The following is a 13,492-nucleotide window of genomic DNA, read 5'->3' on the forward strand; positions in this document are numbered from 1 at the left end:
GGGATGTCTTTAGCGTAGAGCAGCTTGTTGGACGGAGTCCTTCCCCAGGCGGTGCTCAGACGTGGAGCAGGAGTCCATGAAGGTCTGGGCCACGACGGAGAGACACGCGTCCGTGATGCTGCTCTTATGGATGTCAAACACAAACTGAGGATTCTTGATCACGTTCACCCAGAACCTCAGAGGAAGGCTGAAGAGCGAGAGATAGACAGAAAGAAATTAAGAAAGAAAGAGAAACAGAGTAAGAGAGAGACAGAAAATAAGAGAGAGAGAGAGAGATAGAGAAGCCAGTTAAGGTTTTTCCTTGAGTGTGTGTGTATGTGTGTGTGTGTGTGTGTGTGTGTGTGTGTGTGTGTGTGTGTGTGTGTGTGTGTGTGTGTGTGTGTGTGTGTGTGTGTGTGTGTGTGTGTGTGTGTTAGTTACCAGTTGCTCTTCCAGGTGTGTCTGACATCTGGGTCAGTGATCTGTCGTTTGTCAGCCTGCTCATCCAGGAAGTCAAACATGTACTTGATAGCCAATGGTAGCGCAGAGCCGCGGTGGGCGGTGCTAAACACTGTCTCAAACAGGTCATCCACAAACTTCTGCAGTGTGCCCTGGTGGTGGGAGGAGGAATAAGTCATATATTATATTATTAGTTACATATATTTTACTGTTAGCGAGTAGTCTGGTCAGGTAGATCTCATTTATATATTACTATTTATATTATTAATTATATTTTACTGTTAGAGAGTAGTCTGGGCAGGTAGATCTCATATATATATTATTATTTATATTATTATATATTTGTACCTTAGTAGCCAGTAGTCTGGTCAGGTAAATCTCAGACACCATCTTGCTTCCCCTGTCTCCTTCTCTCTGGTCGCTATGTTCATGGTTCTTCACCAGATGCCACAGTTTGGTACCTGTAGACACACACACGCACGCACGCACGCACGCAAGCGCACGCACACACACACACACACACACACACACACACACACATACACACACACACACACACACACACACACACACAGGTCAGGGGTACAGTATACTAAACATGTTATTACCTGTTTCCTGGTCAGGGGTACAGTATACTAAACATGTTATTACCTGTTTCCTGGTCAGGGGTACAGTATACTAAACATGTTATTACCTGTTTCCTGGTCAGGGGTACAGTATACTAAACATGTTATTACCTGTTTCCTGGTCAGGGGTACAGTATACTAAACATGTTATTACCTGTTTCCTGGTCAGGGGTACAGTATACTAAACATGTTATTACCTGTTTCCTGGTCAGGGGTACAGTATACTAAACATGTTATTACCTGTTTCCTGGTCAGGGGTACAGTATACTAAACATGTTATTACCTGTTTCCTGGTCAGGGGTACAGTATACTAAACATGTTATTATCTGCTTCCTGGTCAGGGGTACAGTATACTAAACATGTTATTACCTGCTTCCTGGTCAGGGGTACAGTATACTAAACATGTTATTATCTGCTTCCTGGTCAGGGGTACAGTATACTAAACATGTTATTACCTGCTTCCTGGTCAGGGGTACAGTATACTAAACATGTTATTACCTGTTTCCTGGTCAGGGGTACAGTATACTAAACATGTTATTACCTGCTTCCTGGTCAGGGGTACAGTATACTAAACATGTTATTACCTGCTTCCTGGTCAGGGGTACAGTATACTAAACATGTTATTACCCGTTTCCTGGTCAGGGGTACAGTATACTAAACATGTTATTACCTGTTTCCTGGTCAGGGGTACAGTATACTAAACATGTTATTACCTGTTTCCTGGTCAGGGGTACAGTATACTAAACATGTTATTACCTGTTTCCTGGTCAGGGGTACAGTATACTAAACATGTTATTACCTGTTTCCTGGTCAGGGGTGATCATTGGGGCTCGAGACCTCAGGCTGTCTGGACTACTAGATGTACGCAGTAACGACTCTGTAGAGAGAGGAGACAGACTGTCAAAGAGTGTAACCCTTAACCCCTAAACCTAACCATCTAGAGAGAAGAGAAGGGGACAGTGGACATCAAAGGAGGCAAGAGAAGGAGAGGAGAGAGATAGAGGACACAGGAGATGAGAGGAAGAGAAGGGGAGGAGAGGAGAAGGAGAGGAGAGAGAGAGGAGAGAGAGATGGATAGAAGAGGTGCAGACTGAATACTGATGAGACAGAAAAATACATCTTCATTCGTCAAACTGCTTACCTAAAGGTCCCTAGGAAGGAGAGAGAGAGAGTGAGAGAGAGAGAGAGAGAGAGAGAGAGAGAGAGAGAGAGAGAGAGAGAGAGAGAGAGAGAGAGAGAGAGAGAGAGACTGTAGTTACCATATCTGCTGAGGGATCGTGTGAAGGTGAATGAGTTTGCGATGTTGTAAGCTGAGACCTGCTTCTGAACCAATGCCACCAGAGAGCCATCTGTTACCTAGCAACAAACACCAATCAAGCAATCAATCAATCAATCAATCAATCATTAAATCACTCAATAGAATAATAGAACACTATAGTTACTACTTAATGAATGACCTTGAGAAGGACCATATCTGGAGCACCAGTTCATGTCCATGTGAAAATGAAGAGGTTTTAAAACCATGTCCTACTCCAGGACTTGGGGCCAACAGAGTCTGTATTGGTAAATACTTGGTATAATTAGTAAATACTTGGAAATATTAGTACTGTATATTAGGGGTGTAACGATTCGACCTCACAACGATTCGATTACGATTCTTCAGGCAACGATTCAATGCATCATGAAATCTCTTCATTTGACTACGATTCGATTAATTTTCGATAAATGTTCTATCAGTTAATTCCTAAAAAAAAATGTAATACACAAATGTGGCTGGGGGAACTGATTCACTCAGCATGAATGGACTATAGGTCAATAAAAACAATACACACACAAAAAAACATAAATAAATATATATTTTTTATTTAGATTAATATCGATTATAATCTATTCTAACATATTAAAATCGATGTCTCGAATCGAACACATTAGAATCGATGCATTTCGATTAATCGATGCATCGTTACACCCCTACTGTATATACTTGGTAGTATTAGTACATACCTGGTAGTGAGCCAGTGTATTAGTATTAGGGCCGACCCCTATTAGTCGATTAGTCGACTAATCGGTCGAAATGAGCCGTAGTCGACTGGCCAACCTCTTAGTCGAATATATAATTTTTTTTTATATATATTCATATATATATATATATTTTTTTTTATCATTCTTTCCAAAAGAAAAGAGGCCTAGAAGCGTGGCTAACGCTAATGGCACGCATACCAGAGGCTAACTGCCTACGAAAACAGGCACAGAGGCACTGAAAAAGGTTTTCACCGATCTAATGAACACACTAGACTAGACAAATATCAAGATGTATCCATCAGTGGACCAATTGCATGCTTTTGCAGAGGACAAGAAGCCTTCAGTCGACTCCTTCAGACATTAAGCACCCCCCACAGCCCAAATGGAATGATGAAATGAAAAAAAAAATTATGAAAAAAGAAATTACAAATATTATACTTTTATTTATTATTTTTTTTTTTTGTCGACCAATAGTCGACTAACGGCAAATTTTGGCCAATCATAGTCGACCATCCAAATCCTTAGTCGGGGACAGCCCTAATTAGTATATATCTGGTAGTATTAGTACATACCTGGTAGTGAGCAAGTGTATTTGTATATACTTGGTAGTATTAGTACATACCTGGTAGTGAGCCAGTGTATTAGTATATACTTGGTAGTATTAGTACATACCTGGTAGTGAGCCAGTGTATTAGTATATACTTGGTAGTATTAGTACATACCTGGTAGTGAGCCAGTGTATTAGTATATACTTGGTAGTATTAGTACATACCTGGTAGTGAGCCAGTGTATTAGTATATACTTGGTAGTATTAGTACATACCTGGTAGTGAGCCAGTGTATTAGTATATACTTGGTAGTATTAGTACATACCTGGTAGTGAGCCAGTGTATTAGTATATACCTGGTAGTATTAACACATACCTGGTAGTGAGCCAGTGTATTAGTATATACTTGGTAGTATTAGTACATACCTGGTAGTGAGCCAGTGTATTTTTTGTATATACTTTAAACTTAGTGTTGTGAAGGATCAGATTAAACCGAATATATATATTTATTTATATATATATATTTAATTGTATTTGTATATCGTTTGATATCCCCTGTATATTCCTTGTACAATATGCACTGAATATCCCTTTAGTCTACTAAACAGCCCATAATAGTTTCATTCTACCATTGGACGAGAACCTGGCGCCAGGTTGCCATACCCCTAGGTCCAAGTTCAATCGTGCCGCCTAACATGTCGTGGCAAGCCCCGGTTCCGCGCAGGAATATGTCGGGCGAAATACGAATGGTACTATTTGTTCATAGCGCATATATATATGGCGCAAGTAAAGTAGAACCTTCTTTTAGTCCAGTTCTTTACCCTCCAACAGAGTGACAGACGCAAAGCCTCCCCACGACGCACGTGTGGTGTAGTAAGGCCTACTTGGCCCAGAATAGGCATTGAGATATCGTGTAGATTGATAGTTGAATAGTCATGGTTTGGCACTGTACCGTCGAGTTGGACGTATTCTATTGAGCTAATGATAGTCTATTTATGTATGGTGCATCGTTCGGTTAGAGTTCTAAAGTTATCAGTACCCCCATCGTTCCTGACGTTATCTGGACGCTTAACCAGGCTGGGCAGACCCCTAGTGGTGCTTGCATCCGAGGAGCTCCGGGCCAAGAGCGACTGGACCTGTATATTGGATTACTCTACCCGGACGACGGCGAGCCTTCCACGGCTTGGATTATGCTTTGGGTGCTTTGATTATTCCATGGATAAAGGCCAACACTGCGGAGTGTTGGAACTACCCCCCGGAGAGGACTCCAGGTGAGACGGCGCTCTACACCAGCGAGGTCGCCTCACGTCTCTCCGTTGTGGACCGGCAGCTACCGTCCACAGAGGGTCCAGCTGTATTCGTCTGCGGACCGAGGTTCTGTGGGCACCGTGTCCAAGACTTTGGATTCTCCCAAGACACCGTCGGCCAGATGGGATACCGCCAGCGGCTTCTCTAACCCCCCCCTCCTACTGTCTTACAACCAGCGGGACACCCCCCCCCCCCCTTAGTGTATCCAGCTATAATCATTTAAGTACCATCGCTATCGTTTCCTAAATATTCCAGGTTGTATACTTACTCCCTGCGTAACCAGAGATTGGACATTCAATGTTGATTTACCTACGAATACTCATTTGCCATAAAAGTGCATATTTCATATTTCAAATCATAAATGTAATTAAGTGATCGTTGTATACACCTTTTGCTGTATTAAACCTTCGATTTGGTACATTTGTGTGGATTCGTTTCATCAGGTGGGAAAGTGTTCATCATACTTATATCTTGTACTGGATGGCCAGAAGTTAAAGTACATGAGGTAGTGGTATTAAATATCATATCTAACAATACAGTCAGGGAATTGTACCCCTCAGTTACAATTGGTCCTTCGAGCCGGATGGTAACTAGTGTAATATTAATATAGTGTTATTAATATCGAAATGGCCTATGATGAACACTCCACGAAACGATCCTCCTAACCTAGAACGCCCGCGGCGCAGACGACAGACACCTCAGTACTTAGAGGCTTACACTGTCAGTCAACTACCTAGCCTTCGACAAAAGGTAAACGCGGTAAAAGTAGAAAGTAAAATTATGTCTGACCTTAACGACCAGGTTTCCCCGACCACAGAGGCCCTAGTAGGTCCTAATGTAACTGACCAAGCTCACGGTGGGGACCAGGAGGGAACTGACATGCCTTTACCCCCCGCCACTACCCAAGAAGTAGTCCCCGACCAGCCCCGGGAGGAAGACAACCCTACAGAGAGAGAACTCTGCACGGAAGAAGAGGAGGAGAGCGCCGAGGAAATAGAGCTCCAGGACTCCCCAACGAGTACCCCCAGGAGCGGCTCACGCAGGAGCAGCTCACCTCCACAACCGCCTTCCCCCAGCGAAGCGGAGAGGATGCTACAACAGGCGTTCCTCGTCAGCCTGACAGCCTCTACCGAACGCGATCGGCTCCAAGCACAGGCGCTTAGCGAGCGCGAACGTCTCCAAGCACAGGCGACCAGCGAGCGCGAACACCTCCAAGCGCAACAACGGAGCGAAGAAGAGCGCACACGCCTGGAGATGAGACGCCTTCAGACAGAAGAGAATATGGCAAGAGACCGGGCCGACGCCCAGCGCGCCGCTGCCGGTGCCCAAAGAGAAGCAGATCTCACCAAGCGCAAAGTCGAGCGCGACAAGTTACAAGCGCAGCTAATGGAGCAGCTGATCCGCAAGGCAACACCCTCTCCCTCCGCCAGGGGTTCAAGGAACTCGTCGAGACAACAGTCAAGGGCAGCGTCACCACAACGAGCAAGCGACCCTGAACTTGACCAACAGACCGAGTCTAGACCCCCCGCAGACCCCCTCCCCAAACCGGTCCAAGCGAGACCCAGCTACAAGGAAGGAGCGGCATACACTGCGGAGAAGCTAAATAAACGATTACAGGATCTGGAAGATCTGATAGAGGAAGAAGAGGGAGAGGAGGAGAACCAAGCCCGACGACAGCACAGTACTCCACCGGACCAGGAGGTCCCATACAGTCCAGGCTATACCCCCGCGGCGCTGCGCTACAGACCCCCGACTCTATTCACGGGTGAGCACGACGCACGACCAGCCCCGAGGAATAGCACCTGGACCAGCGGGCCATGGTACCCTGCCAGTACCAGCCCACAGCGAGGCGCAAGAGGGGACTCGCCCAGGAGGTCTCTCCCCCAACGCTCGCCGATGTATCAGCCATCCACGGCGTCATACAATGCCACACCGTCATTCCCAGACTTCGCCTATGAGAGCACAGTACACGGAGCTCCGGATGTGCTTAGAAACAATGATGGTGGATGTCGCTGATGAACGCCACAAGTATGCAATATTACTGAAGCACCTGAAAGTACCGCGAGCGCACAATATAGCGCTAGCCTATGCCACCTCTTCGACCCCATACACAGCGGCCCTTGCAGCGCTGGATCAGAGATATGGACGTATATGGGATTACGTAATCCAAGAGATAAGGCATATTGATCGCCTACCCCCAGCCACAGACAATCGCTCACTAGACGACCTGTCAATCAAAGTGCAGTCCCTGGTAGGGATGCTGGGAGCGCAACGGGAGAAGGGCATGCATGAGCTATACGCCAACTCTAACGTCGAGAGGATTTTGGAGAAGCTGCCACCCGCAAGACAGGAGCGCTTCAGGCGGCAGAGAGATTACCGGGACCCCAACGGCCCCGAGCCATCCCTCCTTGATCTAGCCGACTTCCTGGCGAGAGAAGTCAGCAGCTTACTAAAGAAAAGGTGCAGCCGGTGCGATGGAGCCCATCTAGATATACTACACGACAGTAACGGAAGACGGCCTACACCTGCACCACGGAGCGGCACCAAGGCAAGTGTCATGTACATTGACCCCGCCAGCAGCAGCGGAGCCCAAGTGCTCTTAAAGGTAGTCCGTGTGACATTGAGCTACCAAGATAAAGTCATGGACACTTACGCCGTCCTTGATGACGGGTCAGAGAAGACCCTTCTGCTCGCCTCCGCTGCGACCCAGCTGGGACTGCGGGGGAGCAAGAACGAAATGACGATTCGGACAATAAGAAGAGATTTAAAGACGATAAAGGGCGAGAATGTCTCCTTCACTATCGCAGCAAACGGGCAGCCAGAGCGACGGTACAAGATTACAAATGCTTTCACCAGCCAAGAAATAGGACTATCGCAGTACACCTACCCTGTCACCAAGTTGATGGATAAATATGTGCACCTGCGCCAATTACCTATCCCGCTCATAGACGGCGCTACCCCGACCCTGCTGATAGGCTCCGACCATGCAGAACTCATAGTCCCGATTGACCGGGTCCATACAGGCCCCCGAGGCTGTCCTGCAGCAGTCGAGACCCGCCTAGGGTGGACCCTACAAGGCCCCCTCGCTAAATCTCTCAACCGAACAGCAGCCACTAGCTGCTTCCACTCCAGAACGACAGAAGAAGACACCACTCTCCTGCAGCATGTCGAGAGGCTATGGACCCTAGAGACAATGCCCTTTAAGAACGAAAAGAAAGATATTCGCTCTAAAGAAGACATTTACGCCATCAACCTACTCGAGCAGGGGACAAAGAGAGTCACAGTCGGCGGAGTGATGAGATACGCAACTCCACTCCTGAGGCGAGAGGGAATGCCCACCTTTCACGCAAAGAAAGACGCCATGGAGCGCTATCTATTGAACACGGAGCGGCGCCTAGCCAAAGACCCCGCTCAAGAGAGTGTGTACCGCGCTGAGATTGAGAAGCTAATCACAGCGGGACACGTAACAAAGATTGACATTAAAGAGGCCGATCAGACGACCGAATCATGGTACGTGCCGCATCACAAGGTCCATCACAACGGCAAGGATCGCATTGTGTTTAACTGCAGCTACCAGATCGGATCCCAAAATCTGAATAAAGAGCTCTTGCCCGGCCCCACACTCGGCCCCTCCCTGCTAGGCGTGCTACTGCGCTTCCGCCAGGACAAGGTGGCTATCAGCGGGGATATCAAAGGGATGTTCTTGCAGGTGAGACTAGTAGAGGAGGACAAGCCTCTGCTACGGTTCCTATGGAGAGAGAAGATCGGAGATGAGAACCCATCCATCTACCAGTGGGAAGTACTCCCCTTCGGAACCACATGCAGCCCGTGCTGTGCTACATTTGCACTACAGAAACACGTCACAGAGGACCCAGCAGCAGATGAAGAGGTCCAACACAGTGTGAAGAACAGTTTCTACGTGGACAACTGTTTACAAAGCGTTTCGACTCAAGAAGAAGCCGAGGCTCTCCTAATCAAGTTACGCGCCTCCCTGATCAAAGGCGGCTTTGATCTCAGGCAGTGGGCCAGCAGTGACCCGCACGTATTGCGCAGCCTCTCCTCCGCGGACAAGGCTGCCAGCAGCGAGACCTGGATGGCGACAATCCCAGGAGAAGCCCAAGAAATGACACTAGGACTAGTCTGGCGCTTCAAAACAGACTCGCTCCACTATAGACACAAACCCTTGGCTCCAGAGCAGGGAAGGTCGACGGCGATACCGACCACCAGACGGAGTGTGTACAGAACACTCGCCAGACAATATGACCCGTTGGGATGTATTCTACCTTACACCACCAGGGCAAAGATGATTGTACGAGCACTATGGGACAAGGACCAGGGCTGGGACGACCCAATACCCGCACACCTTGCCTCAACATGGAGAGAGTGGGAGACGGAACTCCGCTCACTCCCAGGTGTCAATATACGCCGCAGCTACTTCCCATCCACAGTGAGGCCAGAGACATGCGAGATTGAGCTACACGTCTTCAGCGACGCCTCCGAAGTAGCCTACGGATCGGTGGCTTACTTGCGTGCCCAAGAGAAGGGAGGAAAGATACACACTGCTTTCATCCTGGCCCGCTCAAGAATAGCCCCACGTAAGCAACAATCTATCCCACGTCTAGAGCTCTGCGCAGCCCTCGCAGGAGCGCATCTAGCCACGTTAATCCAACGTGAACTCACCATTCCGGTGCACAGAACAATCTTGTGGTCAGACTCCACGACAGTACTCACATAGATCAAGTCTGATTCATGCAGATACAAAGTCTTCGTGGGAGTCAGAGTCACCGAGATTCAAGAGTTAACAGAAGAAGCGAGCTGGAGGTATGTGGACACCAAACACAACCCAGCTGACGTCATCACCCGGGGAATGTCTCTGGATGACCTAACCCGTCGCAACATCTACAGTGACGGACCAGAATTCCTCAAGCTCCCGGAAGGAGATTGGCCTACGCCCACCCCGCGGGAAGCAAGTAACGAGGAGGCTGAGAACAAGAAACCTATGTTCTGTGGACTGAGCACTGTCGCCTCCACAGACCCCAACATAGATGACTGCATTACCCTAGAGAGTGCGCAGCAAAGAACATTCCTGCGGCACCACCCAGAGATTCAGTCCACCACTGACATGTTAGCAGCTGACTACGAAGAAGCAGAACTTCTTCTACTACAACGAGCCCAGAGAGACTCGTTCCCCGATGAGCTAGACTGTCTACAGGGAGGAAACCCCGTCCCATCAGACAGCAGACTGATTCACCTGGCACCAGAGAGTGACGCCCATAATCTCATCAGAGTGGGTGGTCGCCTGCGGAGAGCCCCCGATCTACCAGATGACATTAAGTACCCGATCGTCTTGAACAGCCGACACAAGGTCACAGAGCTGATCATAAAGAAATACGTCTCCAGTGATGTAGCAGATGTCGACCCAGTCACCCCCAACACACTCCTAATGGGGCGGCTGGACCCCGCGCTACCCCAGACAATGTACAGGCCTGGAGAAGCGAACGGCCGAAGAATGTGGAGGTACAGCCAAGTACTAGCTGACAAGTTTTGGAGCAGCTTCCTACTTCACTACCTACCGTCTCTACAGACCCGCCAGAAGTGGGTAAAAGAGAGAGACAATTTGACAGAAGGAACAGTCGTCATGATTATTGACCAGTCACTACCCAGAGCTATGTGGCCGGCTGGCCGCGTAAGCAAAGTGATCACCGGTGCCGATGGCAAGGTCCGAGCAGCTGAAGTACTCGTCCAAGGGCGCACCTACACACGTCCCGTGGCGAGGCTCATAGAACTGCCCCGACTCCCAGATACTATCGATGATGACCATGACCCCATGACTTTGTGAGTTGACTGACCCTTACAGCGGACCTTGAGTGGTAGACAGTGCGGTTAATCTGTCTCTGCTTAGCTAATTAGGTGGGACTAATTAGGGGGCGGCTGTTGTGAAGGATCAGATTAAACCGAATATATATATTTATTTATATATATATATTTAATTGTATTTGTATATCGTTTGATATCCCCTGTATATTCCTTGTACAATATGCACTGAATATCCCTTTAGTCTACTAAACAGCCCATAATAGTTTCATTCTACCATTGGACGAGAACCTGGCGCCAGGTTGCCATACCCCTAGGTCCAAGTTCAATCGTGCCGCCTAACATGTCGTGGCAAGCCCCGGTTCCGCGCAGGAATATGTCGGGCGAAATACGAATGGTACTATTTGTTCATAGCGCATATATATATGGCGCAAGTAAAGTAGAACCTTCTTTTAGTCCAGTTCTTTACCCTCCAACAGAGTGACAGACGCAAAGCCTCCCCACGACGCACGTGTGGTGTAGTAAGGCCTACTTGGCCCAGAATAGGCATTGAGATATCGTGTAGATTGATAGTTGAATAGTCATGGTTTGGCACTGTACCGTCGAGTTGGACGTATTCTATTGAGCTAATGATAGTCTATTTATGTATGGTGCATCGTTCGGTTAGAGTTCTAAAGTTATCAGTACCCCCATCGTTCCTGACGTTATCTGGACGCTTAACCAGGCTGGGCAGACCCCTAGTGGTGCTTGCATCCGAGGAGCTCCGGGCCAAGAGCGACTGGACCTGTATATTGGATTACTCTACCCGGACGACGGCGAGCCTTCCACGGCTTGGATTATGCTTTGGGTGCTTTGATTATTCCATGGATAAAGGCCAACACTGCGGAGTGTTGGAACTACCCCCCGGAGAGGACTCCAGGTGAGACGGCGCTCTACACCAGCGAGGTCGCCTCACGTCTCTCCGTTGTGGACCGGCAGCTACCGTCCACAGAGGGTCCAGCTGTATTCGTCTGCGGACCGAGGTTCTGTGGGCACCGTGTCCAAGACTTTGGATTCTCCCAAGATGAGATACCGCCAGCGGCTTCTCTAACCCCCCCCCCTCCTACTGTCTTACAACCAGCGGGACCCCCCCCCCCCCCCCCCCCCTTAGTGTATCCAGCTATAATCATTTAAGTACCATCGCTATCGTTTCCTAAATATTCCAGGTTGTATACTTACTCCCTGCGTAACCAGAGATTGGACATTCAATGTTGATTTACCTACGAATACTCATTTGCTATAAAAGTGCATATTTCATATTTCAAATCATAAATGTAATTAAGTGATCGTTGTATACACCTTTTGCTGTATTAAACCTTCGATTTGGTACATTTGTGTGGATTCGTTTCATCAGGTGGGAAAGTGTTCATCATACTTATATCTTGTACTGGATGGCCAGAAGTTAAAGTACATGAGGTAGTGGTATTAAATATCATATCTAACAATACAGTCAGGGAATTGTACCCCTCAGTTACACTTAGTATATACATTAAACTACCTATAACGCAGGGGACGTTTACAGGTTTACTTGCAGGCCTGCCTGCAACAGTCTGTAACTGTTTTTGACTTAGCCTATTAGTCTGCACGTTTAGATTGCACTACTTTTATTGTCTTTTATACCTATTCTTATGTCTGAAATGTATGAAACTTTTATTTTGTCAATTTGTGTGCTGATTTCATGCCTATGTTCATTTTATACTAATTGCTGTGGTGCACTCTGGACCACAGTCCATGTGTGAAGAGTACTATATAGATAGTTATTAATATTTATTATTGTTATATTGTAGAAATGTGTGCATTGAAATGTCTGTAAAGTCTCGACGACATTGAAAATGAGGGTTACCAATTGTAATCTCGAGAATAAATAAAGGTTGATGATGATGATGATGATGATGATGATGATGATGATGATGATGATGATGATGATGATGATGATGATGACTTGGTAGTATTAGTACATACCTGGTAGTGAGCCAGTGTATTGAGTCTCTTCCAGTCACTCTCTATCTTAGTGGTCACATCTTCATCTTGTAGGATGATCCTGGTCAGTCTGCCTTGACGCCATTCTAGAAGAAATATATGAATATTCAGATTCAGATTCAGATTCAGAGTTTTTATTTGCCACATGGAATCATACAATCAGAGTTTCTTCATTACACAATCATAAATAACATTCCATGGAAAAAGGAGCAGGAAGAAGAATAAATCTTATAGTTACCTGCCCCTTATTCCTAAACTAAAGAAGTATTTTCTTAATGGTCGGCGTACAACCTAATTTATACAAATAATAATTTATACCATTATACAAGAAACTCACAATTCACAGTTAAACAAGGAAAAAATTAAATAATAATAATAATAATAAAGAATAAAGAATAAAAGAAAAAGAGAAAAAAAAGAAAAGAAAATATCTCACTGTTCAGATCACATTTGATTTTCATACTGAATATTATATAATAAATATATGAACAACCTTATAAGATAAGATAAGATAAGATAAGATATTCCTTAATTGATCCCCTTGGGTAGTAGAAGACATAATTGAATAAAAGGCAGTGTAAACAATATACAATATAGTTAACTCTGGACATGCGCATATGGGCATCAAGTATACATGGTTATCAAGTATACATGGTTGACATTCAACCATACAGGTAAACTATGATTATGAGTGCATGTATGTGTATGTGTGTGTGTGT

The 13,492-nt window shown here is 46.5% G+C and overlaps 1 protein-coding gene across 1 annotated transcript; it reads right to left on the reverse strand.

Moving 5' to 3' along the window:
- Positions 1–9: 9 nt before the first annotated feature.
- Positions 10–12,857, reverse strand: LOC311248076 (plexin A3-like; the record flags this gene model as incomplete). The annotated part of the gene is made up of 6 exons (XM_084339032.1): positions 12,756–12,857; positions 2,324–2,420; positions 1,864–1,941; positions 787–899; positions 421–590; positions 10–187 (listed from the first exon to the last, which is right to left on the reverse strand). Exons 3-6 carry the CDS (start codon positions 1,886–1,888, stop codon positions 10–12), a joined length of 486 nt encoding a protein of 161 aa, XP_084195158.1. The 5' UTR covers positions 1,889–1,941; positions 2,324–2,420; positions 12,756–12,857.
- Positions 12,858–13,492: the final 635 nt, after the last annotated feature.

Source organism: Notolepis coatsorum (assembly GCF_963971535.1).
Source record: "Notolepis coatsorum genome assembly, contig: SCAFFOLD_4398, whole genome shotgun sequence".
NCBI lineage: Eukaryota > Metazoa > Chordata > Actinopteri > Aulopiformes > Paralepididae > Notolepis > Notolepis coatsorum.